Source organism: Callospermophilus lateralis, chromosome 1 (genome assembly GCF_048772815.1).
Source record: "Callospermophilus lateralis isolate mCalLat2 chromosome 1, mCalLat2.hap1, whole genome shotgun sequence".
NCBI classification, from domain to species: Eukaryota; Metazoa; Chordata; class Mammalia; order Rodentia; family Sciuridae; genus Callospermophilus; species Callospermophilus lateralis.
Window position 1 is genome coordinate 86,232,918 of NC_135305.1, and position 13,286 is coordinate 86,246,203.

Here is a 13,286-nt window from a genome sequence, read left to right on the forward strand (position 1 = left end):
TGTCCCTCAAGCGCCTCGCAAGCCAATGATAATGCAACTATGTAATTTACAGTTTGGTTGAACCTTCCGGAGTGATCCTAGAACCTGGAGAATCCAAGAATTCCTTTATCCCGCACTTTGGGAGAGGGGTTCCGCGCCGCGGAGCTAACCCGAGGAGGTAATATTTACCTCTGTAAAGTACTCCTGCTGAGCGAGGTAGGAGGCGTCTGGGGCCAGGTGACACTATAGACTCATTTACTCTCGCCCTAGGAGAGCGGCCCCCCAAGATTCCAACAATCCAAGTTTACTGTGTAAATGTAAAGATTTACAAAGTCTTGAGGCTTTATAAAACGCATTCCCGGTGCGTGTCTCTTACTGCGACCTGCAAGACAAGTTCTTTTTTCCTCACTTGGAGATAAATTTAGGCTAGGAAAGGTTATCTGTCCTGCTTAAAGTCACTAGATTGCAGAGCATTTGAGCTCCGCGTTCAAACTGGATCTAATTCTTTCCAAACACCGCGTAAAAGTTATAGTTGGTAATAATTTGTCACGTAAGTGCTCTTAGTGTAGATGGCAAATAATACATAAGGACGGGCAGACTCAGGTTTTAAAGAAGAAATACTAAACATGGTTAGGAATCACACACCCCCCTCTTAGTTTAAATATTCTAGTTCTACATAATTCGATTGCTTTCAAACGCAATACATGTTCATTGTGGTCAATTTAGAAGAAACTGGAACGTACCAAAGTAGGATTTTCAGATAAAGTACAGAGACGAATATTTGAATTTCAGATAAATAACCAAAAATTTTGTATATTTTTATTTACTAAATCCGGCAACTTCACGCTAAGGGAACAGAATCTTCCACAATTAGTCAATGTAACTTTTTCGTGCATGCTTCTGTGACATTATAATTAAAGCATTTTGGATAATATTGCACACATTTTCTCCTTCCACTTGATCTATGATTAATATTTTTCCCGATCAAATATTCTTAGAACCATGCCTTTTCACACCTTTGTGTACTAAGAATTCCCCCAGGGAGAGCTTGTTGAAATGCAGATTTTGTTTCAGAAGGTCGAGGTTTGGGGGCGAGATTATGCATTTCTAAGAAGTTCCTAGGTGGTGTTAAGCCAAAGGTACAAGGGACCACACTTGGGCACCTATTTATACTGGCTTCACACTCAGCATTCTGTCCTGAAATTCCCAAATTCTCGGCCCGGGAACGAGGTCACTTCTCCCTATTGTTGGGCACCCCAAGTAGGTGGAATCAGACAACCTTGAAGTTAAGAAGTGAACCCTTAGGGACTAGCCTAAAGAGACCTTCAAACATGGCAAGCTGTCCCCTATTCATGCTCTGAAAGTCAACTTTGTCTCACCCTGGGTCTCAGGGACCGCCCTCCTCATCCATGCCTACTCGCTAGCCAGCACTCTGGGACTCAATTTCCCTGCGAGCCTCTCCCCTAACGTCAACCCGACGCCAGCGCCGCGGCGAAATCCCGGAGTGGATTTTGGGAACGTGCGCGCGAGCGGCGCACTGGGCATGCGCAAGCGCAGCCCGGGACGGGCGGGTCGCGGGTTCAGGTGGAGCGCGGTGACCGCCGGCGACCGCGGCTGCACTCGCCACGCTTTGGAGGCTTCGGCCGCCGCTCGAGCCCGCCGGTCGCCTTGGCCCCCTGGTGGACTGCGTGCCGGTCCCACCACCTGGGCCCGCCGGCCAGCCGCTACTTCTGGCGCCCAGGCCGCCGCAGTGACCCCGCCCCCGGGCCGAGGATGTGAGGCGGGCCGGGCGTCCCCGCACCAGGCCCGGGCGCCAGCAGTGGGCGTCTGGGCCGTGCCCAGCGATGGCCCTGCTGCCGGTGCCCCTCGGCTTCAGGGCCCGGGGCCAGTGAGGCAGCCGGCGGGTGTGGGCGAGCGGCCCTGTCGCGGCGCGGGCGCCATGGAGGGCGTGCTGTATAAGTGGACCAACTATCTGAGCGGTGAGTGGCGGGTCCTTTGTCTGAGCGGCCGGGGGCGGTGTGGGGACGTGCCCGTGGGGTCGGAGTCGCCGCCCCTTCTGACACCGCCGAGGCTGGTTCGGACCCGGCGTGTCTCCTAGAGCGGTTCTCCTACGGGACCGTGGCACCCCCCTTTGGTTCGGAGACGACTCTCCTGGGTTCGTGATAGCTTCTCCGAAAGCTACAGAAAGCCGGGTTTTGAGGTGCCTTGAAAGGCACGATGCCCCGGGGAAGAAGGCGCTGGCGCCGGCTCTGGGGTCCTTTGGGAGTCTCCCACATTGTAGCCAGGGAGCCGGAATCTCCTGGCTCCTAGCCAGATTTCAATTGCATGCCGGCAGTCACCTGGAATTCCAGGGGTGAAAGGTCTTTTGCTTTGGTCACTGTTGGAGTCACCTGCGAGGAGACCCAGGGTTACCCGATTTCAGTTCAACAGTATGCCTGAGGTTTTTATTTTCTCACTGAGCATTTCCTTTGTTTTACAGACTCAGAAACTACCATAAAATAAATGCAAATATGAGCAGGTGTTTCCTTACAGTGCTGAGCAGAATGGCTTAAATAATAGTACCCCCTTTCCAGTTTCTGGAAGTACTTTATTCATGTCTTGAAAAGGTTGAAAACTATTGTTCAGCTGTGGAAGATGATTGAAAATGAGCACTTTTATTATTTGTGCAACAATATTTAATTTAAAAAATAAAATATGCTGGAAACTATTAGGCCCTTCTTTGCAGTTAAATGTTTTGTTTCAGAAAATGGTCAATTTTAATGGCGATATGATTGAAACTAGAAATGTTCCCAGTATCTGATAAAGGAGGGGAGATTTTCCCACCTTTTCTTAGGATAATTGTTTAAAGGTTGTGGTATGTTGATGCACTGGGTGTTTTAAGGAAGATGAGTGTGTCTGAGAGGATCATTTGGCAGGTAAACTTTGAGGAAGTCACAGTACAGACAAAAGTCCACCTGTTGGGTGTACCCAGAATCTCTTCCCTTTGCATCATATATAGTTAGTAATGAATTCTGTTTATTTTTCCTGATATTATTACTAGAGAGATTACTGGAGTGAGGAGAGGTGTTTTCTTTAGAAGACCTGGCCTCTGCTTCAAGGACCTCCATGCATGTCAACATTTGGATTAGATGAAATGTGGTTAACTCAAAGCTGGGCTTCAGTTTGGTGAACACCAGAAGCTGATTAGCACTGTGCTAATCTAAGAGGAGGAGACTTGACCAGGAAATTTTCCTTTTGAACTCTCCCTAAGCTCTGAGATGTGTGGATCTTATGCCCTTGAATCAAATCTAGTTGCTGGTCCTTGACCCCTTTCCTTCACAAAAGTTTTTTTTTTCTTTTTATATTTTTTTCTTTCACTCTCAACACTTCTTTCTTCAGACCTTTCCTACACCTCTCTCTCATTTTAAAACCTCTTCTTTCTTCCTTTTTATTCTCCTCCTTTCTCTATAAAAATTGAGTTACTTAGTACAGTACCTATTTCCTAACAGTGAAATGCCTTTAAATTTTCCCCCCAGATGGTCCTTGTATATCCCTCATTAAAACACAATTTCGCTACAAGAATCTTTTGGAATCTTGTCACATCACGTGCATATCATCTGTTCTGTTGGAAAAGAGTTCATATTATCAGGTTTTAGGGTGGAAACTTTAAAGGGGCGCTGGAGCCATTGCCAGAGGTAGATGGGGGAGGTATACACTAGGCAAGTGCTCTACCACTGAGCTATATTCCCAGTCCTTTTTATTTTAGAGTCAGTGTTTTGCTAAGTTTTCGAGATTGGCCTCTGATTTTCCAGCTCAACTTCTGGAGTAGCTGGTATTATGGGCATCTGCTACTGAGCCCAGCTCACAGACAGCTGTCTTTATATTATACTGCGTGTTCCTTTTGACTTACATGCCATCTTCTTCTGCGCATGCTGTTCATAGAACTCCATCACGCCATTAGCTACTTTTCTGGATGTTTTATGGTTCAGCACATTCTCTTTCATTAGGAGATGAATTTGCTTTGAAAAGGATTGGTAATAGCCTAGAAGATCATATTGGATTCTGTTTCCTCCACCCTCCTTTGCTAGTTGGTCTCCTAAAAAGAGCATGTTTGTCAATAACAAACTTTGATGGTTATATCCTTACTTTTTCTTCTTCTGAAGCTTATTTTTAAAATTACCCTTTTTTTTTGTGACTTTGCACACAGTAACTTTAAACATACATATATATATATGTGTGTGTGTGTGTGTGTGTGTGTGTGTGTAATCCAAGTTCAAGATTATGTCCATTCTGAATTTTTCTCCAAAAGGAGTTCATAACCTATTCCTTTTTAAATATAGTTTGCATATTTGGTATGTGTATGTATATATATATATATATATATATATATATATATATCATATATGTGTATATAATTATTCCCTATTAAGATATCATGTGGATAGCTTAATATGGAATACTTTGTGTCAGATTGGAGTGGAGAAGTTAAATCAGTTTATCACTTGATACTTTAAATCCTCCTCCCCTTTTTTTATGGTGCTGGGGATCGATCGAACCCAGGGCCTTGTGCATGCTAGGCAAACTCCAAACTGCTGAGTTATAACCCCAGAAACTGTTAATTTTATTCACCTCATATGGGCACTTTGCTGGATACTTTGCTAGGATCAAGGGAAGCTTCTCCCCTCCTTGAGCTTACATTCTGGTGGATAAGAAAGATATTTATTTATTGGATAAGTGATTGGAAGCATGTCTAAGTGGGTGTGATGGGGGCTGGGGCAAAGAGGCTAGTCTAGGTTGTTGGGGAAGACTGCTTTGAGTAATCAGATCCTGAAAGACAGATCAGGCTTGCTAGATGGGTAGACCAAAGCAGAACTGCAGTTGGAGGCTATAAGGAAGAACTTTCTAGGTGTAAAAAATGCCAGTGTGAAGTTCCCAGACCAGGACAGAGATCAGTGAATTTGAGGAAAGAAAAGTAGACACATCTGATTGGAGAACTGAGAAGAGTGCAGAGACTACACAGATACTGGGTGTGTGGGAGGCCCAATATTATGGGGTCTCATAGACTGATTTATACATTTTGGTGTGATTGTCTATATATATGTGTGCATGTGTGAGAGTAAAGTGGTAAGATTTAAACAAGTTTACTCTTTTGCAGTGTAGAAAGTTTTCTGGTCATATCTTTGTATCTCTCCTGCTGTATTTATTTTGTTTTGCCATATCATAGTTATTTTGTGAGTCTTTTGAATTAAACTTATAGATATTGATTACTGAATATTAGAAACATTAAGTCCCAAGAATGGCATCTAAATAGTTTGCATGAATGTACTTCTAAAGTGAAGAAACATAAAATGTATTCTCCTTTTCACTCAGTTGCTAGGCATATTTATGTACCCTGCAAAGTAAGTAAATAAATAAATAAAGCTTCTTAGCCATCTGCCCTTTAAAGGGCAGAATAGTGGGTATTCTGGATTTAGTGTTGAATGTCTCTTCAGTTGTTAGAAAATCAAATCCAAATTGCAAAGGAAATGAATTAAACATTTTACAAAACCCCATATTTTGTGACATATACAATATGCTACTGCTAGCTTCTATATGCTTGTTATTTTTATCTTTCAAGACCTAAAATTTAATCAAGGAGTATTATATGTGCAAGGTTATACATTAATGCTGTAGAGTGCTGGCCCGGGAGTCAGAGACCTGAAGTTTAATACCATCTCCATCACTGCCAACTGCAGTCATTTTACCATTTTGAGCTGTAGTATTTTCCTACATAAAAATAATAAATTTACCAGTTTATTATTCTAAGAATATTAAGAAACTTATTTGCACTTATAGTGTGCCAGCCACTATTCTAAACATTTTTCATATATTAACTAATTTGATCTTCATAGCAGTTTTGAAAAGCAGTTGTCTTTATCATCTCCATTTTTCAAATAAAGACATTGAGTCACAGAGCAATGGGATGAGCCCAGGCTTACATGATAAGTGCATCTAGAGTCAGTGCTCCATTACATAGTACTTTTAAAGGTGCTTGCTGCTTGATCATTATATAATTCTTGCTGATGCATAAGTACCTATATTTGACCTAGAATATAAAGCTAGTTGGGAATAGGAGGTTGAAAGGAGTTCAGGAGTGAGGAAGGTTTTAAATGCCCAAAATTGTGCATATGCTTTGTCACAAGGAGATTTTTTGAGTTGGGTTTTTCACTTTGCAGTTTCAAGTCCCTTTCCTGCAGACAGAAGGGTTGCTGTTGAGAGTTCCAGCCAATTGTAGACTTCTAGGTTCTCCAGCAGGTTAGGGCACAAGTACATTGTAGCACTGCATTTCAGAAATAACAAAAGCTTGTATCATGCTGGCCAGATGGTTGTCATTGAGAAGGTGCTATAATTTTGCTTACCCCCACAGCTGGAGAAAGGTGACTGTTGGTCTATGTTTGTGCTGTGTAAACAGTGCCAAGAAGACATCTAGAATATGAGTGATTCAGAACAGGAAACTACAACTGGTCAACATTTTTTGTTGTAATTTTAGCATCTTTTTTGAGTTAATAATACAGGTACCATAAAATCGACCATTTTATATATACAGAGTATAAATTATTACCACATCCAATTTTAGAGCATTTTCATTTTTCTAAAAAGAAACCCCAATAAAACTCACTCACACACCTGTCCCTTGCTCAGAGCGGTCTGTAATCTGTTTGCATCAATTTGCCTCTCCTAGTATAAATGGAATTATAAAACATATATGTGGTCTTTATCTGTAGTTTCTTTTCCTTGGCTTTTTTTTTTTTTTTTTTTTTGGTTCATATATGTTGGAACATGTATTAGTACTTCATTCCTTTTTATTGTCAAATAATAATCTGTTGTATGTATGTACCACATTTGCTTATCCATCCTTCAGTTATGGACATTCAGGTTATTCCATTTGTGGAGCTATTAAAAACAATGCTGAAGAGAACATTTATGTATAAGTTTTTATGTTTTCATTTCTCTTGAATATGTTTCTAGGTTAGAATTTCTGGGTCATATAGTAAGTCTTTGTTTAATGATTTCAGGAACTGCCAAATAACTTTCCAAAGTGGCTAAAACATTTTATAGTCTTATTAGCAATCAAAGGTTCAGTTTCTTCACACCCTTGCTGTCATGTGTTATTGATTTTTTTTAATTATACCATTAAAAAAAATGGTTATGGGGAGGCGGCCAGCACCTTTCTGGGGGGTCCACCTTCCTGCCCAGGAGGGTGCAAGCCACTGGAGAAAATAAATCAGAAATAATTAATGAAGAAGAAAAGACAAAGAATCAGAATTATAGTTTTAAAGTACAGCACCTGATAGATCCGGGCCACATAGGATCTGGAGCTGGACAATTAAAAATTGGCTCCAGTGGTTTATTTAAGGGGGCACATCAAAGGCAGGGATAAAGTTTCAGGAATAGAGTCTTGCTTCTTGATGTTTTGCAGTCAGCAGGTTGATTGGCATCTTGGCAGGTCACACCTATCTCTGAGAGGCTGTGTGGCTGCCGCAGGTCAACCCATCTCTGGTGCTGTGTGGGACCAAGTAGAGCTTGAATAGGGCTCACAATGTGTCTGGGTGGTCTTGGCCAGAGGAAATTTCCAGTGGAAGTTCCCAGACACCAGATTCTCCTATTCACTAGGCTGTGATGCCAATGTAGTCCACCCAAGGATGGCTATGGTATGAAATGATATCTCATGGTTTTGGTTTATATTTTCCTGATGATATTGATCATCTTTTCATTTGCTTCTAAGCCATTTGTGTATTTTCTTTTTTAAAAAAATTGTTTAGTTGTTGATAGACCTTTTTAAAATTTTTTTTTGTAGTTGTAGATGGATAGCATATCTTTATTTTATTCGTTTATTTTTATGTGGTGCTAAGGATCAAACCCAGTGCCTCACACATGCTAGGTAAGTGTTCTGCCACTGAGCTACAACTCCAGCCCAATATAGACCTTTTATTTTACTTATTTACATGTGGTGCTGAGAATTGAACCCAGTGCTTCACACACGCCAGGCAAGTGCGCTACCACTGAGCCCCAGTCCCAGCCCACCCATTTGTGTATATTAAGAAACTATTGCCTCACCCAAGATCATGAAGTTTTAGTTCTGTTTTTGTTTTTATACTTTAAGCTTTTACATTTAGATCTAAGATCCAATTTTGAATTAATTTTTGTGTATGATATAAGGTTGGGATATGAGTTCATTCTTTTTTTTTTTTTTGGTACCACGTACCAAGGACTCTCTATTTTTCATTATCTCCATCTCTTCTGGTGGTGCCCTACACTGAAACTGAATCCAGGAAGAGAAACACCCAAGCATCACACTTTTGCTTCCACAAAAAATTAATAATTTTTTAAGGAACTTAAGAGATGTGATAGCATGATCTTATTGTCACCCCATCAAAAGGGGTGTTTAACCACTGAGCCACATCCCAGCCCTTTTTGTATTTTATTTAGAGACAGAGTCTCCCTGAGTTGCTTAGGGCCTTGCTAAGTTAATAAGGCTGGCTTTGAACGCGAAGTCCTCCTGCCTCAGCCTCCCAAGCCCGATGGGATTATAGGAGTGTGCCATTGCATCTGGCATGAGTTCATGCTTTCACATGTAGCTATCTGGTGGTTAAGTTTTACCCATTAAATTCCTGGTTTTAGTGACAGTGTGTTAGTGAGTTTTCCAATACTATGATGAAATAATGCCTGAGAAATTAACTTACAAGGAGAAAAGATTTATTTTAGTATTGGAGGTTCCCATCCATAATCTATTGTCCCAGTTGCTTTAGGCCTGTGGTAAGTCAGTATATCATAGTAGGAGTGTATGTTAGATCAGAACTGCTTGCCTCAAGACTAGGAAGCAAAACAGGAGGAAGAGAATTCCACAGTCTCCTTCAATGTCATGTCTCTAAATTTTCACAATTTCTAGTAGCACCGCCTTGGGGTTGAGCCTTCAATACATGAACCTTTAGAGCCATTTCAAGATACAAATTATAGCACAGAGTTACAGGCCAGAATATGTAAGTGTTTAAGTACAAAAGGTTGAAGACAGTCCTGAGTTCATACCTTTGCTTTAGTACTTCCTAGTGCTGACACCTTGACCAAGTTACTTAATCTCCCTGCATTTCAGTTTTAAAATGACAGCAATAATAATAGGCATATCTAGGCTTGTTAAGTCGATAAAATGGATAGTATATATGAACCTGCTGGAACATAGTTCACTTAAGAATAGGTTAATTAAATAGCTGTTTTGATTAATGATGCCTGGAAAATTCAGTCTCTGTGTCTTCATCTTTCTGTGTGGAAACTGCGGCATGACTTCTGAGAATATGTGTATACTGAGTTCCCTAAATCTTCCCTTTGAAAGTCAGAACTTTATAAATTATAAAACAAAAATAAATAAAATATTAAAAATACATAAAATAAATCATCAAAATTTTGGAATTGACTCTACAGTTATGTGACTGTACAGTTATGATTCCTTTTGGATTAATCATAATTATAGATCATGTAATTTCATGTTCCACTGGTCTGTGCTTTTGCCTCCAGAAAAAATTAATAATTTGTTAAGGAACTTAAGAGATATGAAAGCATGATATTATTGTCACCCAATCAAAAGTGGCACCATTTTCCCTCTGATCTGATGTGTGATAAGGCCAGATGTTGGGAGTGATTCATAGATTCCTTTACATTTGTTGCAGTGGTGAAGACTGGGGATCATTGTTCTTGGGCTACTTGCCACTTCCTGTTATCATTACTTTCCATTAGGAATAGATTTAATATAGTTGGAAAATCAAATTATGGAGCTATTGTAGTATACAAAATAGATGAATGATACAATAGGGAGGGTATGTCCAAAAAAAAAAACAACCTGTGATGCCCGGTTTCTCTTCCTGGATTCAGTTTCAGTATAGTGTATGGCAGCACTAGAAGAGATGGAGATAATGGAAAATATATAGAGTTCTTAAAGATAGAGGCCTGACCTCAGTATTATTTCACATTAAAGAATATAAATATTTGCTTGAGAATTCACTCCATTTCCTTCAGAATTCTTCCAGTATAGTCTAAGACAAAGGGCTCTTTGTTGATTTTTAAATGCCAGAGACATGGTTTCACCAATCTACTTTTAACACTGACTAGTATCCCTCTTTTATTCATTCCTTAATTTATTCAAGGAATATTGAGCATCACTTGTCAGACCCTGGGTACGTGTTGGAGATACTGCTTGGAGTAGGATGTGATCTATGTGCTAAAGGAAATTATAGTCTAGTGGAAATCCTTCCAAAGAATGCAGTGCACATCCAGTTAAATTTGTGATTTTCACTTGGCAAAAACTTAGAGGGACTACTTTGTATATAGCTGATCCCTAGAGGAGGTTAGGTATTGACTTTGACCCTCTGGTGTCTTTACCAGAATTTTAAAGGCAAATTTGGGGCACTTCTGACAGGCTGGAATGTTTAAGTCTTTAGTCATCCAGGTTAACATTGGAGATGTTCTTTTTTGCTTTTCTCCCTCTCTTGGCCTATATATTCAACTTGGGTGGACATCAGCCCTTCAACATCTGAGACCAGTGTAAGAAATCAGAAAGTAAGAAGGAAGAAAGCAAGAAAAAAAATTCTTTCAGGAATGATGAGGGGAAACTTCATGGAAGAGGTGGAACCAAAGGTTGAGTACAATTGGTGTGGATGGGAGGGGAAAGATGAGGGAACTGTTAGTAAGCAGCAGTGACTTTCAAGGAAGAAAACAGTAGTACCAAAAAAGATGTTCTTTTCTAGGACGAGGAGGAGGGAATACTGTAGTGTTACTGGAATGAGGTTGGATTGTTAAACCTATCTTGAGAGTTTAGAATTGGTATGGTAGAGTCACCCAAGGGTTTCTGAATAGGAAGAGAACAGCAGGTAAAAACAGCATTTAGGGAAGATTAACCTGGCTGAAACATGACAAGAGAGATTGGAGAGTTAAACTGTAGAGGTTGTGGGGTGGTGAAGAAAAAGGAGGAGGGAGGCATTATCTTCCATTTCACAGATGAATAAACCAAGGGTCACAAGATGATAGTTAACTTAGAGTCAATGGCTAATAAGTCTCAAGCCAAGTCTACATGACTATTTTTTCTGTGACTCCATACTCTGTTTTGTGTTGAGGGCATAGTGGAATGTTGAAGCCAGGAGTAGGAGTGAGGATGTTTGGGAAGAATTCAGTGACTGACCTGGAGGGATGGGAGCAGAAGTGACCCTCAGGTTTGCAGCTTGGACAGTGATAGAATGCTGGAATGCTGACTCTATTGAGAGAGACATTATAGTCTGAGGGAAGATGATGTGTTAAGCCTGGAAGGAACTTAGAAACTCAGTTTAGTCTATCTTTCTGTTTATAAATTGGAAAATAATACCCAAAGGAATTAAGTACCTTGCTCAAGATGGCACATACAGATGTTCTGAGTCTAAACTTGAACCAAAGTTTTCTTAACTCTAAGTAAGATGCTAGTGGGATGTACAAGAAACACTGTCCAGAAAAAAATATCCAGTTTAGTTGTCCATAGTACACAGAAGAGCTGATTTATAGCACTCTCTAACAGAAGGGCCTAAAAAGAATTTCATATAATCATAATTATAGTTAGCCTCCTCACTATCTGTAAACCTGACTTCTCACTAGCCTGCTAATTCTTGAGGGGTAGAATCTTCTTTTCTCTAATCTTCAAGCCCAGTGAATTATAACTGCTCAGAAAATGCTGTGTGTGTATTAATTAATGTAATTTTATTTTATGTAAATTTAATTTAATTATAGTTAGAAATCTATAATTTAGCTAATGCTTGGTTATTATATGTTACGACGAGGCGTGTTTCTTCTTTCTTCCCTCTTCCCTAGCTACAGTAAAAATGTTACTGACTGACCTGGTGAAGGAACCCCAAGCTTTGCCTTGTCTAGCTCCACTAGGGAAGCTGAGATATGGGGGAAGGCCCTGATGGCATGAGGTATAACTGAACTTCCAGGGTTGGACATTGGAAACCAGCAAGGTGATGGAAGTCAGGGGTCGCAATAGACCAATAACTGTGTTTTGCTTCAATTTAAAATGGTAGGTTTTGCTGGGTTCAGTGGTACACACCTATAATTCCAGCTAGTTGGAAGGCTGAGGCAGGAGGATTGCAAGTTGGAGGCCAGCCTCAACAATTTAGCAAGATCCTGTTTCAAAATATACCCTGGGAAGGAGGAGTTGGAAAGAGAAGGCACTAGAGACTGAAATGTAGCAAATTATGATTATGTCAGAATGAACTCAGCTATTATGTATATCTATAATATACTAATAAGCATTTTAAAAGCACCCTGAGGGTGTTTCAGCAAAGGAATAGCACAAGGAAATTTGGGGAGGAGTGGATAATAGAATTTTTCTGTATCTTGATTATTGTGGTGGTTATTAGAGCACTGTGCATTTATTGAAACTCAGAACTGTTTGCCAAAGAGTGATTTTTTTTTAATGTAAATTTAAAAATATTTTAAGTATCTGTTGTCATGATCAAGCTATGTCATTAACAAGGACTAGAAATGTTTGTATCTTTCCACAATGTCAGAGTTTATTGAATAACAATAAATTCACAAGTTACACCATTCATTGTTGTATTTTACCAAGTACTGAGTACTCATGGGTCACTTAGTAGGTATGAGCTGGGCAATAACATATTCCTTTATTCCAGTCTTAATTGTTAGTATCTGTAACACAAATATAGATTCCACAAACGCTAAGAAAGGGTTAACAGTGGCCACAGAGTTTCAGGAGAACATAATGAGTAAAGGCAAGAGAGAGAAATTCGAAAAGTATCACTGAAGGTGGTCAAATAAGATTATGAACTGGTCAGAACTTGTTCAAGGCACCGAGCTGCCAAGGTGTGGAACTTGTTTTAGACCAGGTCTGGATAGTAGGCAGTTTCAAGGTGGGCCTTGTCAAGCAAGGAAATGGAGATGAGTTGAGCCCCACTCCCACAGAGTCTGAAATTCCTTGCTGTCAACCTCCTGAAGCATTCACTGGTTGGTCTGATGACTAGTTGGTGTGTGCTACTGGTATCTAGCTCTGAGATGCTTCTCCTTTTATGGGTCTTAGGTGGTAGGTAGCATTCGTTGGTGGTCTGGTATGTTTGATAAGCTTATAGGCCTGGTTTCTCTGATAATGTGTTTGATACACCCATGTATTCATGTGCTTCTGATTTAATTCGATACATTTACAGGTGGTCATTTTTTATTAGCAAATTAAATTTTTGTCAGATTATGCCTTAAGGTTGTGCTGTGCAGCTGATGGTTGTTTACTTGAACAAACAAGGTGTATAGTCATTCTGTCTTGG

The 13,286-nt window shown here is 40.2% G+C and overlaps 1 protein-coding gene across 5 annotated transcripts in view; it reads left to right on the forward strand.

Moving 5' to 3' along the window:
- Positions 1-83: 83 nt before the first annotated feature.
- Plekha8 (pleckstrin homology domain containing A8) overlaps positions 84-13,286 on the forward strand; it is a 100,831-nt gene continuing 87,628 nt past the window's right edge. For 4 of the 5 annotated variants that reach the window (XM_076835887.2, XM_076835913.2, XM_076835904.2 and 1 more), the window contains exon 1: positions 1,586-1,958. In XM_076835887.2, coding sequence (XP_076692002.1) covers positions 1,919-1,958 — 40 coding nt within the window. In that variant the 5' untranslated portion in view covers positions 1,586-1,918. Of the gene's footprint in view, positions 158-1,585; positions 1,959-13,286 lie in introns of those variants that run through there. The other variant, XM_076835921.2, reaches the window with a different exon arrangement.